The 12,548-nt window shown below is 44.2% G+C and overlaps 1 protein-coding gene across 2 annotated transcripts in view; it reads right to left on the minus strand.

Moving 5' to 3' along the window:
- Positions 1-4,841, minus strand: part of LOC139578784 (SH2B adapter protein 1-like) — an 82,761-nt gene extending 77,920 nt beyond the window's left edge. The window contains exons 1-2 of one of the 2 annotated variants that reach the window (XM_071406799.1): positions 4,536-4,841; positions 1,263-3,441 (exon numbers count right to left, since the gene is read on the minus strand). In XM_071406799.1, coding sequence (XP_071262900.1) covers positions 1,263-3,023 — 1,761 coding nt within the window. In that variant the 5' untranslated portion in view covers positions 3,024-3,441; positions 4,536-4,841. The remainder of the gene's footprint in view (positions 1-1,262; positions 3,442-4,535) is intronic. The other variant, XM_071406800.1, reaches the window with a different exon arrangement.
- Between the last annotated feature and the right edge of the window lie 7,707 nt (positions 4,842-12,548).

The following is a 12,548-nucleotide window of genomic DNA, read 5'->3' on the forward strand; positions in this document are numbered from 1 at the left end:
TATCATTAATTTCCAAGCATTACAAAGGAGCATGTTGACAGGTTGTCATGCCTTTCAGTGTTATATCAAGGATACACAATCTACCCTGATGCCTCCAACCCCCCACCCACTGGTGAGCCAGGCCCAGCCAATCAGAATGAGATTTTCCCCCCAAAAAGGGCTTTATTATAGACAGATATACTCCTCAGCATCACCTCCTGCGGTTGTGAGGCCGGTTGGACGTACTGCCAAATTCTCTAAAACGACGTTGAAGGCGACTTATGGTAGTGAAATTAACATTAAATTCTCTGGCAACAGCTCTGGTGGACATTCCTGCAGTCAGCACGCCAATTGCACACACCCTTCAAAACTTGAGACATCTGTGGCCTTTTTGTCCCCAGCACAAGGTTCACCTGTGTAATGATCATGCTGTTTAATCAGCTTCTTGATATGCCACACCTGTCAGGTTGATGGATTATCTTGGCAAAGGAGAAATGCTCACTAACAGGGATACAAACAAATGTGTGCACAAAATTTGAGAGAAATAATTTTTTTGTGCTTATGGAACATTTCTGGTATTTTTTATGTACATGTTGAGTTTATATTTTTGTTATGTTTTGCCACAATATATTGAAAAACTGTTTTAATGACTCAATTACTAATCTACTCCCTTCGCTGAAAATCCCACCCCCAGTAATTCCTTAACAGGTCTGAAACCCCTACAAATCCTGTGACTCTCTCAAATATCCAGTTCCTCCCCTGACAATCCCACCCACAGTGATTGATTGACAGGCTAAACTGTTAAGAATGTGGCCAGGATTTCAAATGACAATGAGGAAATTAAATCGAAAAAAATGGGAGGAATAATATAGTTTTACCCAATAAGGATTTTAAATAAAATGTTGTACTTTGTATGTTAAGAATAAGCATTGTTAAATTCCACATTAGGTTTTCATATTTTTGTCACAAATAATGCGTTCACAATAATGTAGTACAATTACAAAGGCGAACTTTATCCTCCAAAAAAAATGGTTCTCAATATGGCAGTGTTATCTGGTAGGGCATTAAACAAAAACTGTCAACTTAAAAACACCAAAACTGGAGTTTTGCATTTAAATTTCATCACTGATTATGTTCGCGTAAAAATAATATAGCAAGCGTATTATTAATGTATCATTATCAAATATGATTTTTTGGGGGCGGGCAGCTATATACACCGAGTATATCAAACATTAAGAACACCTTCCTAATATTGAGTTGCACAGGGCAGGTCTCACACTCACTTTAGGCGGGATGAAGAACTCCAGATAGTACTCCTCGCCCCGCTCGCCCTCCTTGTCCCTCTCCCTCAGGACCAGTCGGCACTTGTGCCAACGACCGCCCCTCCAGCCGACAGTGCCCCCAGGGACGAGAGGCTGCACTGCGGCTGTTTGAGCAGCATTAGCGGTGGACGAGGTGTTGTTTAAGCCGGTGCCAGCGTTGTTGTGTTCTTGTGTGCCGTGGTGCAGCAGGCCAAAGGAAAAGCCAGGGAAACCACCGTGGCTCCCGGCAAACTCATCTGGCATGGAGGAGCTGACGCTGACTCCTCCCTCCCTCACCAGCCGGCCCGTCTTCCTCAGGGTGGCACTGCTGCTGCTGCTGCTGGGGGGCAGGCCGGAGGAAGGCGACACCACGGCCGAAGTGGGCGCCGAGGAGAGAACGGGGGGCGGGGAGCGAGACAGACGCAACTTCTCCAGCCGGTGGCTCCACTTCTCCTTTTCTCCCCCCTCGCCATTGCTCCGCCGGCGGTCCCGCGCTTCCGACAGCGAGAGGGAGGTGGCACTGCTGGAAGAAGACGGGGGCAGGGAGGAGGAGGAGTGGGGAAGGGAGAGGGGCAGGGAGAGGGAAACTGGCATGGAGGAGGTGGGTGTAGGGGGCTGAGTGCCAGAGTTCCTCTTGGAGGAAGAGCCGGTGGCAGCGTCCTGGACCCCCATTGTGTAGCTGTAGCTGGAGGGCAGCTGGGAGGAGCTCTGGGGGGAGTCGCTGGACGAGCTGCGCCAGTGCAGGATGCCCCGGACACTACCCCGCACGCTGCGCCCAACACTCCGCAGAGAGAAGCGCTTCTTCAGTTTGGTTTTGGACTGGCTTCCTGTCGAGGCCGGCGTGCCGTTACCCTTGGAGCGGGGAGGGGGTGTGTCGGAGCAAGGGGAGGCAGGCGTTTGGGGCATGTGGGAGGGGTCTTCATTGTCTAAGCAAACTTCCAGATCCGCCTCCCCCTCATCTGGCTCTACCTCCTCCTCCATGACTGTTACGCCCGCCCAGCTATCCTCCTCTTCCTCGGCCGTTGTTTCTCCGTTGCCCGGGCCGACGCCAGGGAAGTGTTTAACAGTAACTGGGGCACCCCTATCTTCCCGCCCGCCGTTGTTTCCTCCTCCCACCGAGGAGGAGCAGGAGGAGGAGGAGGATGGGGGGAGGACCGTTGTGACAGCATAGGAATCTTGAAATTGGTCCCCACTTCGGGTTTCCAACACCAGCCGTGTGGAGGCAGGCTTGGGCAGGGCTCGCACCGGGTTGGCTGGGGCACAGGCGTGGTAGCAGGCTCCCTCGGTGACGGGAGGGAGAGAGACCGCCTCCTCTTCCAGGGAGGTGGTGTCTGATTGGGGAGCCCAGCTCCCCGCCTCCATCCCGGGGGCTGTACCCGGCGCCCCTGCCACCCCCTCCAGTTCGCTCTGGAAATGTCGGACAAAGCGGTCAGTGAAGCGGCGACAGAAGGCGGCAGCAGAGTCGGGGGAGTAGTGTGGGTTCTCCAGGAGGAACGCCCGGAAGTGGCGGGCAAAGTCCCCGGCCGCCATGCGGGCATGCAGCTCACAGAACTCCGTCCAGCTCAGGCAGGGGGAGGGCGTGGGGGTGTCCGACAGCGAGGAGGGGTGAGGCTGGGCCAAGGGAGGTGGCCGAGGGAACAGTGGCAACAGGGAGGGGGATGGAGGGGACGGGGAGGGTGACGGGGGCAGGGTAGAGGAGTTGGCTGCCCGCAGGCTAGGTGGGGTTAAAAGAGAGCCGTTCATTCTACCAGGAGGGAGTGGAGGGGGGGCTGATTGGCCAATTAGCTGGCTGCTGATTGGTTTATCACTTAAAGTTGATTAATGAAATCTGCACAGCTCATCAGGGCTAATTTACAAATGGGTGGGAATTCAAGTACCGTACTACACCAGGCATAGAGTAGATTCACCCCCATTTAAAACCTTCAGCTAAAAGACTACCGTAACACACTGATGAGCACAGACGGAGAAGAGGTAGAAATATAGGGGGTCTGTCTCTGTGCAACATGCTTTCATACATTTAAAAAGGTCTATGATAAAAGACGAGGAAAAGGGAGGAGTCAGGGAGGAGGTATAGGACAATGGGGCAAGGTAAATAGGTGAGGTTCACAAGTGGCCGCCCTGCTTACGGTCCACCACACATCCACAAGAACACAACTGCAGCCTGTGAAAACAATACAAGCATAATCAAATGGTGACATCACATTACCTGTTACATATATTCTCCAGATCCATAACAAACTCTAATATGATCTACAATATCTAATCAACTGTGTAACTAATACAAATACCCCTAGCACCGGTTGCCACCTGTAGTTGTTGTCTGTTAGACTAGTGGTCATAACAGTTGTGTCAAGTGTCACTGATTTAAATTGAGTCTGCTTTACAACCACAAAAACAACAAATTAATAAGCAACCCGTTTGACTGACAACCCATTCAATTGGCTAGCTAGAGATCTTCACATAACGGTACTTAGGTAGCTAGATATGGTGAAGATCCACCAACTGATTTGTCAGTGTTCAGATAAGTAGCCGCGTAATCACTTTGACATACTGTAGCAAATCCAAAGATAGTGTGGCATAACTAACTAACTACCTTGATGGCGGAAAAAAAAACACCTTGCTGGCTAGATTATTGTAGTTAGCTAGCTAACTAACAACACTACCCGGCTAGTTTGCAAACTGACGCTGGATGTAAACAATCCACAGAGCCTGGTTAGTACTAACGTTACTGGCTAACACAGTTAGCTGGAATTCACAAACCATTGTCGGCCTCGTCAGAAACTCGAGGCCAGTGCTTGATTGCTAAAATAACACAAAGGAGACAGTTCACTAACTAGACAGCTAATATTACAGAGTAATGATAGTGCGTGGGCATGGCAAAACTACAGACAGTGTGGTCATGTTAGCTTAGCTAACGTTAACTAGCAACAAGAGCCAGCACATCGCGTGATAAACAATCTAGTAAGCGTTACTGCGCTAGCTAGCTAACGTTCGCTAACTAGCGAGGCACCACAGCTAGCTAGTAACGCCGTCCATCTTCTGAACAGAACCATGTTAGCTAACTAAATAAAAAGCACCAGCTTGAAGCAGTTAGCTAACTAGCCATAATTCAACAATGAAGCTAAAATGTAAGCCTAGCTAGCTGTTTTAATTCAATAACAGCGGTTTAGCCAGCTAATAGTAGCTAGCTAGGCTATGGCTATTACCATTGAATAAGGGGTGCTAGCTAATTGAAGTAATGTTATGTTTACCCACTTGTACACGCGTGTCTTCAAAATTGTGACTTTACAGTTAGCTAGTTAATAGTAACTTGTACCTCCCAGATGTGCTACTACAGCCGACAGGCGAATCGCTAGCTACCGTTAATATATTGCTAGCTATTATTATTAGCTAGCCAGCTATTAATAAAATAACTAATTTAGCAATCTTGCGTTTGCTTACATTACAATTCGTTCATATATCCGCGATATAAATATAATTTTATAACAGTTGTTGCTAACATATGAATATTTCTGCGCTCCCTATCTCTCGCGATATAGTGGGAGAGAGAGGATGGGCAGGGGGAGGTGAAAGTAGACTAGCCAGGAGGAGTTGCATAGTCTGTTTGCATTCAGAGTACTTGGATGGTGGGAAAATGGAGGGGTACTAAAAACATTTTGAAATTCATTAAATAGTATTTGTCTCATACTGAACTACTACGCTATCAAAAAATTGTATTCATAATTTGCATGAATGTTTACAAAATGTTTACAACAAGCCTATATAATTGCATATAATTTTTAATGTTTTTGTACTACTTGCATCGTACTACTTGCATTGCCCCCCCCTTTATGCTGCTGCTACTCTCTGTTATTATCTATTTATCTATGCATAAGTTTAATAACTCTACCCACATGTACATATTACCTCGACTAACCAGTGCCCCCGCACATTGACGCTGTACCGGTACCCACTGTATATAACCTCGCTATTGTTATTTTACTGCTGCTCTTTAATTATTTGTTACTTTTATTTCTTCATTTTTTCTTAAAAACGCATTGTTGGTTAAGGGCTTGTAAGTAAGCATTTCACTGTAAGGTATACTGCACCTGTTGTATTCGGTGCATGTGACAAATACAATTTGATTTGAATTAAAATATATTCTTATAGAGATTGGTAAATTATTTATTTCAAACTAGCTGAATAGATCCATCATTACTGTAAACTATAGTAGGCCTACATGCAGCATTTCAGTGTCAGTGGCCACATGGGCACATAGGCCTACTGCTGTGTTTGGTGTTGGTGTTGTCTTTATAGCTTGCTTTCAGTATTGTGTTGTTTATACACAGTGTGTACTTACTTACTGTCAATTCACATTCCACCTTCCTCTTCATCCGCTATGGTATTTCTCATTCACTTCACCAGCATGTGTTTAAAGGTCCAATGCAGATGTCTTTTTTTTAAATCTCAATATTAAATCCTTTCTGCGTAACAATTAAGTTCCTTACTGTGATTGTTTCCTAATAAAGTTTTCTAAAATAGAGGAATGCACTACAATAGAATAGCATTAAATAGACTAAAATAGAATAGAGAAGGATTAGCAGGTGTGTTCATAATTTGTCTTTCATTAAAAAAAATGTATACTGGAAATCTTAAATACTCTGGCTTTGATTGATTGTGATGATTGATTTGATGATTGTGGACTACAGGAAAAGGAGGACCGAGCACGCCCCCATTCTCAATCGACGGGGTTGTAGTGGAGCAGGTTGAGAGCTTCAAGTTCCTTGGTGTCCACATCACCAACAAACTATCATGGTCCAAACACACCAAGACAGTCGTGAAGAGGGCACGACAACGCCTTTTCCCCCTCAGGAGACTGAAAAGATATGCCATGGGTCCTCAGATCCTCAAAAAGTTATACAGCTGCACCATCAAGAGCATCCTGACTGGTTGTATCACTGCCTGGTATGACAACTGATCGGCCTCCGACCGCAAGGCACTAGTAGTGCGTACGGCCCAGTACATCACTGGGGCCAAGACTCCTGCCATCCAGGACCTCTATACCAGGCAGTGTCAGAGGAAGGCCCTAAAAATTGTCAAAGACTCCAGCCACAAATGGCTACCCAGACTATTTGCATTGTCCTCCCACCCCCTCGTTATGCTCCTGCTACTCTCTGTTTATTATCTATGCATAGTCACTTAACTCTATGTAACAGGGTTGGTTATGTTTCCACTTGCCTCTAAAGAAATGTGTATTTAATGTTCAAGCATTATTATTGATTGGTTCAATTCCGATGACAATAAGGCATGTTGTTATTGGCCCCGCTTGCAGATAGGGGGAGATCGCTAATGTCAGGTCTCCCCAGTATGAACATGTGATGCAAGGGGTAGGTCACGTTCTGAAAACTGTATTCTATTTTTATATTTTACAATGTGTACAAGTTTGCTGTACATTGCTGATTTATACATGTGTGGGTATATAGTACCTGTTAGGGATTGAAGGGCTTTCTGGGGTGTGCTTTGGTATTTGATTGCTGTATATAAGTGCGTTAGCTAGCGTGCACCGATGTAATGGTCACATAAGCCCACTGCTAACACAGTTGATTTAATGCTACAGATTTTACAATTGACAACCATCAACATCATTAAGCCCTACACAACTAACGTGCTGCTTCCTATTTAACTGCAGATAATAATTAACGTTCAACTGGGACCACTGGCTGGGGTGATTTCTTTGAACAAAACACAATGCAAGGAGAGTATGATTAACATCTGTTACACTGGTGCCGTGACCCGGATTCTTGTCTTTGCTGGAAGTCACGTGGAGAAGTAAGGTGGTTGCTGATGAACACCAGAGGCCTAACATATGGAACACCGTTTGGGTCATAAACCAATCTTTTTAATCCTACGTGTGTAAAGTAAGCAGGTGCTAAATTAACACGTTCACGTATTAAGTTAACGTCTTCATGCACTAAGTTAACGCCTACATGCATCAAATAAGCCTGCTTGCAGGCAGTCCAACGTGCTAAATAAGTGGTCCTGCACACATCAAATTAATGCCGACAGCTGCTAACTACACCTACACACACTAACTTAACGCGTTCTTTAATATGCACATTTTACCAGCCAATTTCCCTAGCTCCTCCTTTCAATCAGATTTCATTAATCGGTGTACAGTCAGTGTGATGCAACAACACATGTCACGTTCGCTGTCTTCAAACTCCCTATCATAAATGAGCCAAGGCGCAGCGTGCATGTAATTCCACATCTTTAATCGACGTGAAACCTTTCACAAAAAAAAACAGGTAAACAGAATCAGAACGTGACGCAACCAAACACTCACCGAAAATAAATAATTACCCACAAACACAGGTGGGAAAAGGCTGCCTAAGTATGATTCCCAATCAGAGACAACGATAGACAGCTGCCTCTGATTGGGAACCATACCCGGCCAACAAAGAAATAGAAAACTAGAATGCCCACCCAAATCACACCCTGACCTAACCAAAGAGAGAAATAAAAAGGCTCTCTAAGGTCAGGGCGTGACAACACCACAATTGAAGATGACGAGAAGAACCTTCCTTATCCGCTGCAAACAGACTCTAAATGACTGCACTCGGCTTCTGCTCTCCGAAAATCCTGGATTTGATGCCCTTCAGTCCACGTTAACAAGGTTGATTAGTTTTAAATACTATTATTACTTAATCATAAAGTTGATCAGCTAGCTAACACAGAGGACAGATATGTGTATGGCTACACAGCTATGTTGGAGGCTCAGACACTGCGACAGCAGTGCAAGTAACTTAGGCCTATGTGTCGCTAATATTGTAAGTCTGATTAGGCCAAGGGAGTATTTTATATGTAGCTAATTTATGTAGTATATATATATATTTTGTTTTAATGAATACTGGTGTTTAAATGGCTAAATTAGTTACTAGTTAGCTTGCTAACGTTCCTTAGCCGCACACTCTGGCCATAGCCGCAGTGAACGGCGCCGTCTTGTAATATTTTTACAGCCCTGCTACCTACATAAAAGTGACTTATTGTCGAGGAGTACGGACGTCAAACATGATTTTATATTTTTAGGCAAAACAACAACTGAAGGTCTAAAACTTCAGGCAGGCTGGCTGGCTAGCTATAATTTCAATGCTACCTACCCTTAGCTGCGCTAGCTCGCAATCAGCATGAAAACATATACAAAGCACATTTGACCTAGGACAACACAGTAAAAACTTTGCTAATATCTACAACATATCAGCTTTCCTACAGCACAGATAATACTTTTGAATACCCTTTGAAATATTAATACTTCATCTAAGCCTAATTAACAACTTCAGACATAAACCAGGAACGTTAACGTCAGTACTATGGCACTGTTTGAACAGGAATCGCAGTCCCATCCATGGTCTCTATTTTCACAAAACTGTCGTCTTGCAGAATGGAAACCATGCAGAAGAGCCTTTAGTGGGCTAGGGGGAGGCTGATAAATGTTGATTCAGCAGATGACCTAGTTGATCAAGTATCTCAGTTCATTCAGGAGATTCGTACCTCTGGCTGGCATGCACAACAAGCATTGTAGTGGGTGTGGTTGGGCTTACTGTTTTTTTTTCACTCTTTAGTCTCCTGCTGCCCATTCTATTCGTTCTTGGTCAACATTTCTATTTATGTCTTGGCTTTAAAATCCAATATTATAAAAACGGTACTTGGCCACAATTTGTGACAGTTACTTTAATTTAAAAGAGTTTTTGGAATGAGGAGGGTGGGCTGTTTCACAATACATTAAGTAGCCTAAACACAGTGTTGTATTATTGTTACAGCCAGTTCTGGTTACCGGGCTCCTCGGACTTGGAGAGGAGCTAGAGGTGCACCTTGTTATGCCATCACTCAAGAGCAACTGAGGTTTCTGATGTCCTGTGCTTTCAGTATGTCTCAGATGGCAGATACTCTACATGTGTCCCGATCGACAGTCAAATGTCATCTAAGGTCAGTTGTGCTTGGGAGTAATGCTATAAGCTACAAAGACCTTAGATGCATGGTTTCCAGTTTCTTACCAATCAAACCATTTAGAAGGACTACAATCAAGACAGGACTTTAAAATGACTATGATGATATACATTACCTCATCCCTGGCCATTGTTACTCTTTTTTTCCCCAGACACTTCAATCTGTCACATGCACCGTTATATTCTGACATGTCAGACTTGGCTCTGGATGAAAATATTTAGGATTTGGTGGCTGGGAACGACAAACTTGGACCGGAGGCTGTTCGAGCACAATTAAGGGCTCCGGGTTGTCGTGGTAATTTCCTATATTACTACCCTGATGAGAGAGCAAACCACACACAAGTCAGAGTTATAAAGTCCATCTTTAATTATATATGAGCTTCACCATAGCCCTTTTTGACTCTCAGATCAATTCAGTGTCTATAAATGAATTCTCTGAGAGTCCTTACAAAACAATTCTTAGTATCTTTTATAGTCAAGATACACCCCTCTAACCTCCCATGACAAACAACAGATCATAGGAACATTACAAAGAACCTTTTACTTGAAAGAGGAGTATCCCATCCAGATAGCATTAGCTATAAATTATTGTTCAGTTTGGTCTCTTTAGACAAGGTTCTAATCTCGTGCTCGGTACTACTTAGTACGAAAACATTACCTCATCCAATGGCATATATCAATTGTCAATTCTAGATATTCCCATCTCAAATACACCCCCTTCTGGACAAGCTCAGAAAGGGGAGTGATTCTCTAGGTCATATACCAGGTCAAGATTCATACAACATCAGAGGGGTAATACAATGATTCCAGACACTGCCATATTCCTCCCCCCAATGGGAAAAGAAGGGAGTGACTAGCGTACAGACATAGTGGAGCCCTTCTCCCTTTCTGATATTCTGCATATTATGAAAGTAAATAAAACATCTTATTTATCTATGTTACCTAACTAATTCTGAGTCAGCTACGACAGGGTGCAGGGACGCAGAGAGGGACAGCATGCTTCGTGTTAACCCGAGGGCATCTGCCCTCAGAGCCATGTCGCAGAGGCTGCATAGAAGGTCATACCGTGTTGCTGGACCAATCTCGTTATGGCACCTTGATGGAAACCACAAATTGATAAGGTAGATGTATCTTTGTGATATACACAATTATCTATATCACTGGTGAGAAGTTGTACATTGTAACATCGCAAATTGTTCATCAACAACTTGTTCATCAACAACTAACAGTTCAGTCTAGCAAGCAATGGCCCTTGATACCATATGTCACTCATGTGAATAATAATAGTTTTATTGTGTTTCTGCTACTTCTGTGATTGATAGAGTATCTGCATCATGAAATTAACAAACATGCTTATATTGAGGACATACGAAGGCATATAAACGAGGCTACACTTGTGGCAGCACCTATTCCTGTGCACCCCCATCTTCTGCATCACTTCCTGTGGCCGCTCCTCCACCTATACCACTTCCTGTGGCCTCCCCTCCACCATTCCCTGAGACTTATCGTCCACCTTCACCACACTCGTCTGTTGATGTTGGTGATGATGACAATGAGTAAGTCATCCCTGTAAATAATTCAATGTCTTGTTATTACAGATGAACTGTGGGAAGTATCTGAGCTTTGTTATTCTGAATGTCTCTTTTTTAGTGTTGACCTGCAAACACTGCTGAAGTTAATGAGCAGCAAGGTTGACTCTGCTTTTGCCCCTGATGCCAACCAAATTAACGTGATCAGGGACAACGTTTATGATTGTGCAATGAGAGGATTTAAGAGAACCCGCTTTAATCCGGAGGCAAAAATAGACATGGTTTTTATGGATTCTGACGGAAAAGAGGCAGCTGATGAGAGTGGTCCCTCGAGAATTTCTCCGGGTGCTAATGTGTGCCATCCATTCCTCTGCAATATTTGAGGGAGCTGATTGGCAAAAATGCCTTTCTTGCAACTCTCAAGGTGAGTTACACTTTTACACCAACAAAGACACGTTTGTTTATGGCAATATGTGTGACATTTGATTTTTGTATGTTATGTAATGTCCTTTATTTACTGTTTGCCTTCTGTGTGACAGCATTCTATAATGGCGTATACAAGCAGGTGGGCCGCATGATTGCTGTCTGTCTGGTACATGGGGGTGTAGAGCCACAATTTTTTTCAGAGAGGCTATACAGGCAAGTGTGTGGCCTACAACAACCGGAATATGACTTCAGAGAGAAGTTAAGTCATTTTATACTGTGATGGATGTTATGTTTGTCAGCGTGTGCGCAACTGGTCGAAAGAAGTCAGGTGCAGGAGAGCAGAGATGAGTGAACAGGCACACTTTAATCAGGCATAGGAAAACAGCCGGACGAAACTGCGTCACAACACTCCGGCCCAAAGGAAAGAAATGAATGCTCACAAATACACAAACTGGTACAAAATACAAAACCCCGGGTTACAATAATACCCGCCGCAAAACCACGTAACGACCGAACAATACCACACACAGACATGGGGGGAACAGAGGATAATATACACGTAGAGTAATGAGGGGATGTAAACCCGGTGTGCGGGAAAACATGACAAAACAAATGGAAAATGAAAGGTGGAGCGGCGATGGCTAGAAGACCGGTGACATCGACCGCCGAATGCCGCCCGAACAAGGAGAGGGACCGACTTAGACGGGAGTCGTGACAACGTTACTGTTAATTTGCACTAAGTTTGAAAAAATACTAGGGTTGTAGTTGCTTATGAATACTTTTCCATATGGATTTGGTTTCCTTTTGTTGGCACTCAATCTTTTTTAAGAGTAGTGATAATCAGTATATTGTTTTGCTAATTTGTCCCAAAACACTGTTATTGAACTATCTAAGATCCAGTTAGCACAAACTGTTGATGAGGCACAGGAAGAGGTCATGGAGGCCTCCGAACAACTGGTCATGTTGGGTCAGTGCGATACGTTCGTACATTGGAGGAGAGGGATGCCCTGGTGGAGTCAGCCACAAAGTTCTACTTAGAAAGCAGGCTACGGGATGCTCTTGAGCAGTGAGTTTCCATATATCTAAGGAATCTCATAAGTTTAGTTAAATTCTTTAGGGCAAATTCATTATGTGACTTTTTTTAAACTTTATAGATTCAAATAGGGTATGGAGTGTCTAGGTCTCCTGCCTTACATGAAACCTCTTCAGAGAGTTTTTCATCTACGCTGAGAAGCCTCTTTTGGCCAAAGACAGCTTCTCTCGTCAAAGCAGAGCGATCCCCACCTGGTACCAATCAAAGAGCAATAGAGAGCAGAGTCATATGTTTCTGG

This window comes from Salvelinus alpinus, chromosome 6, assembly GCF_045679555.1.
Source record: "Salvelinus alpinus chromosome 6, SLU_Salpinus.1, whole genome shotgun sequence".
In the NCBI taxonomy this organism is placed as follows: Eukaryota; Metazoa; Chordata; class Actinopteri; order Salmoniformes; family Salmonidae; genus Salvelinus; species Salvelinus alpinus.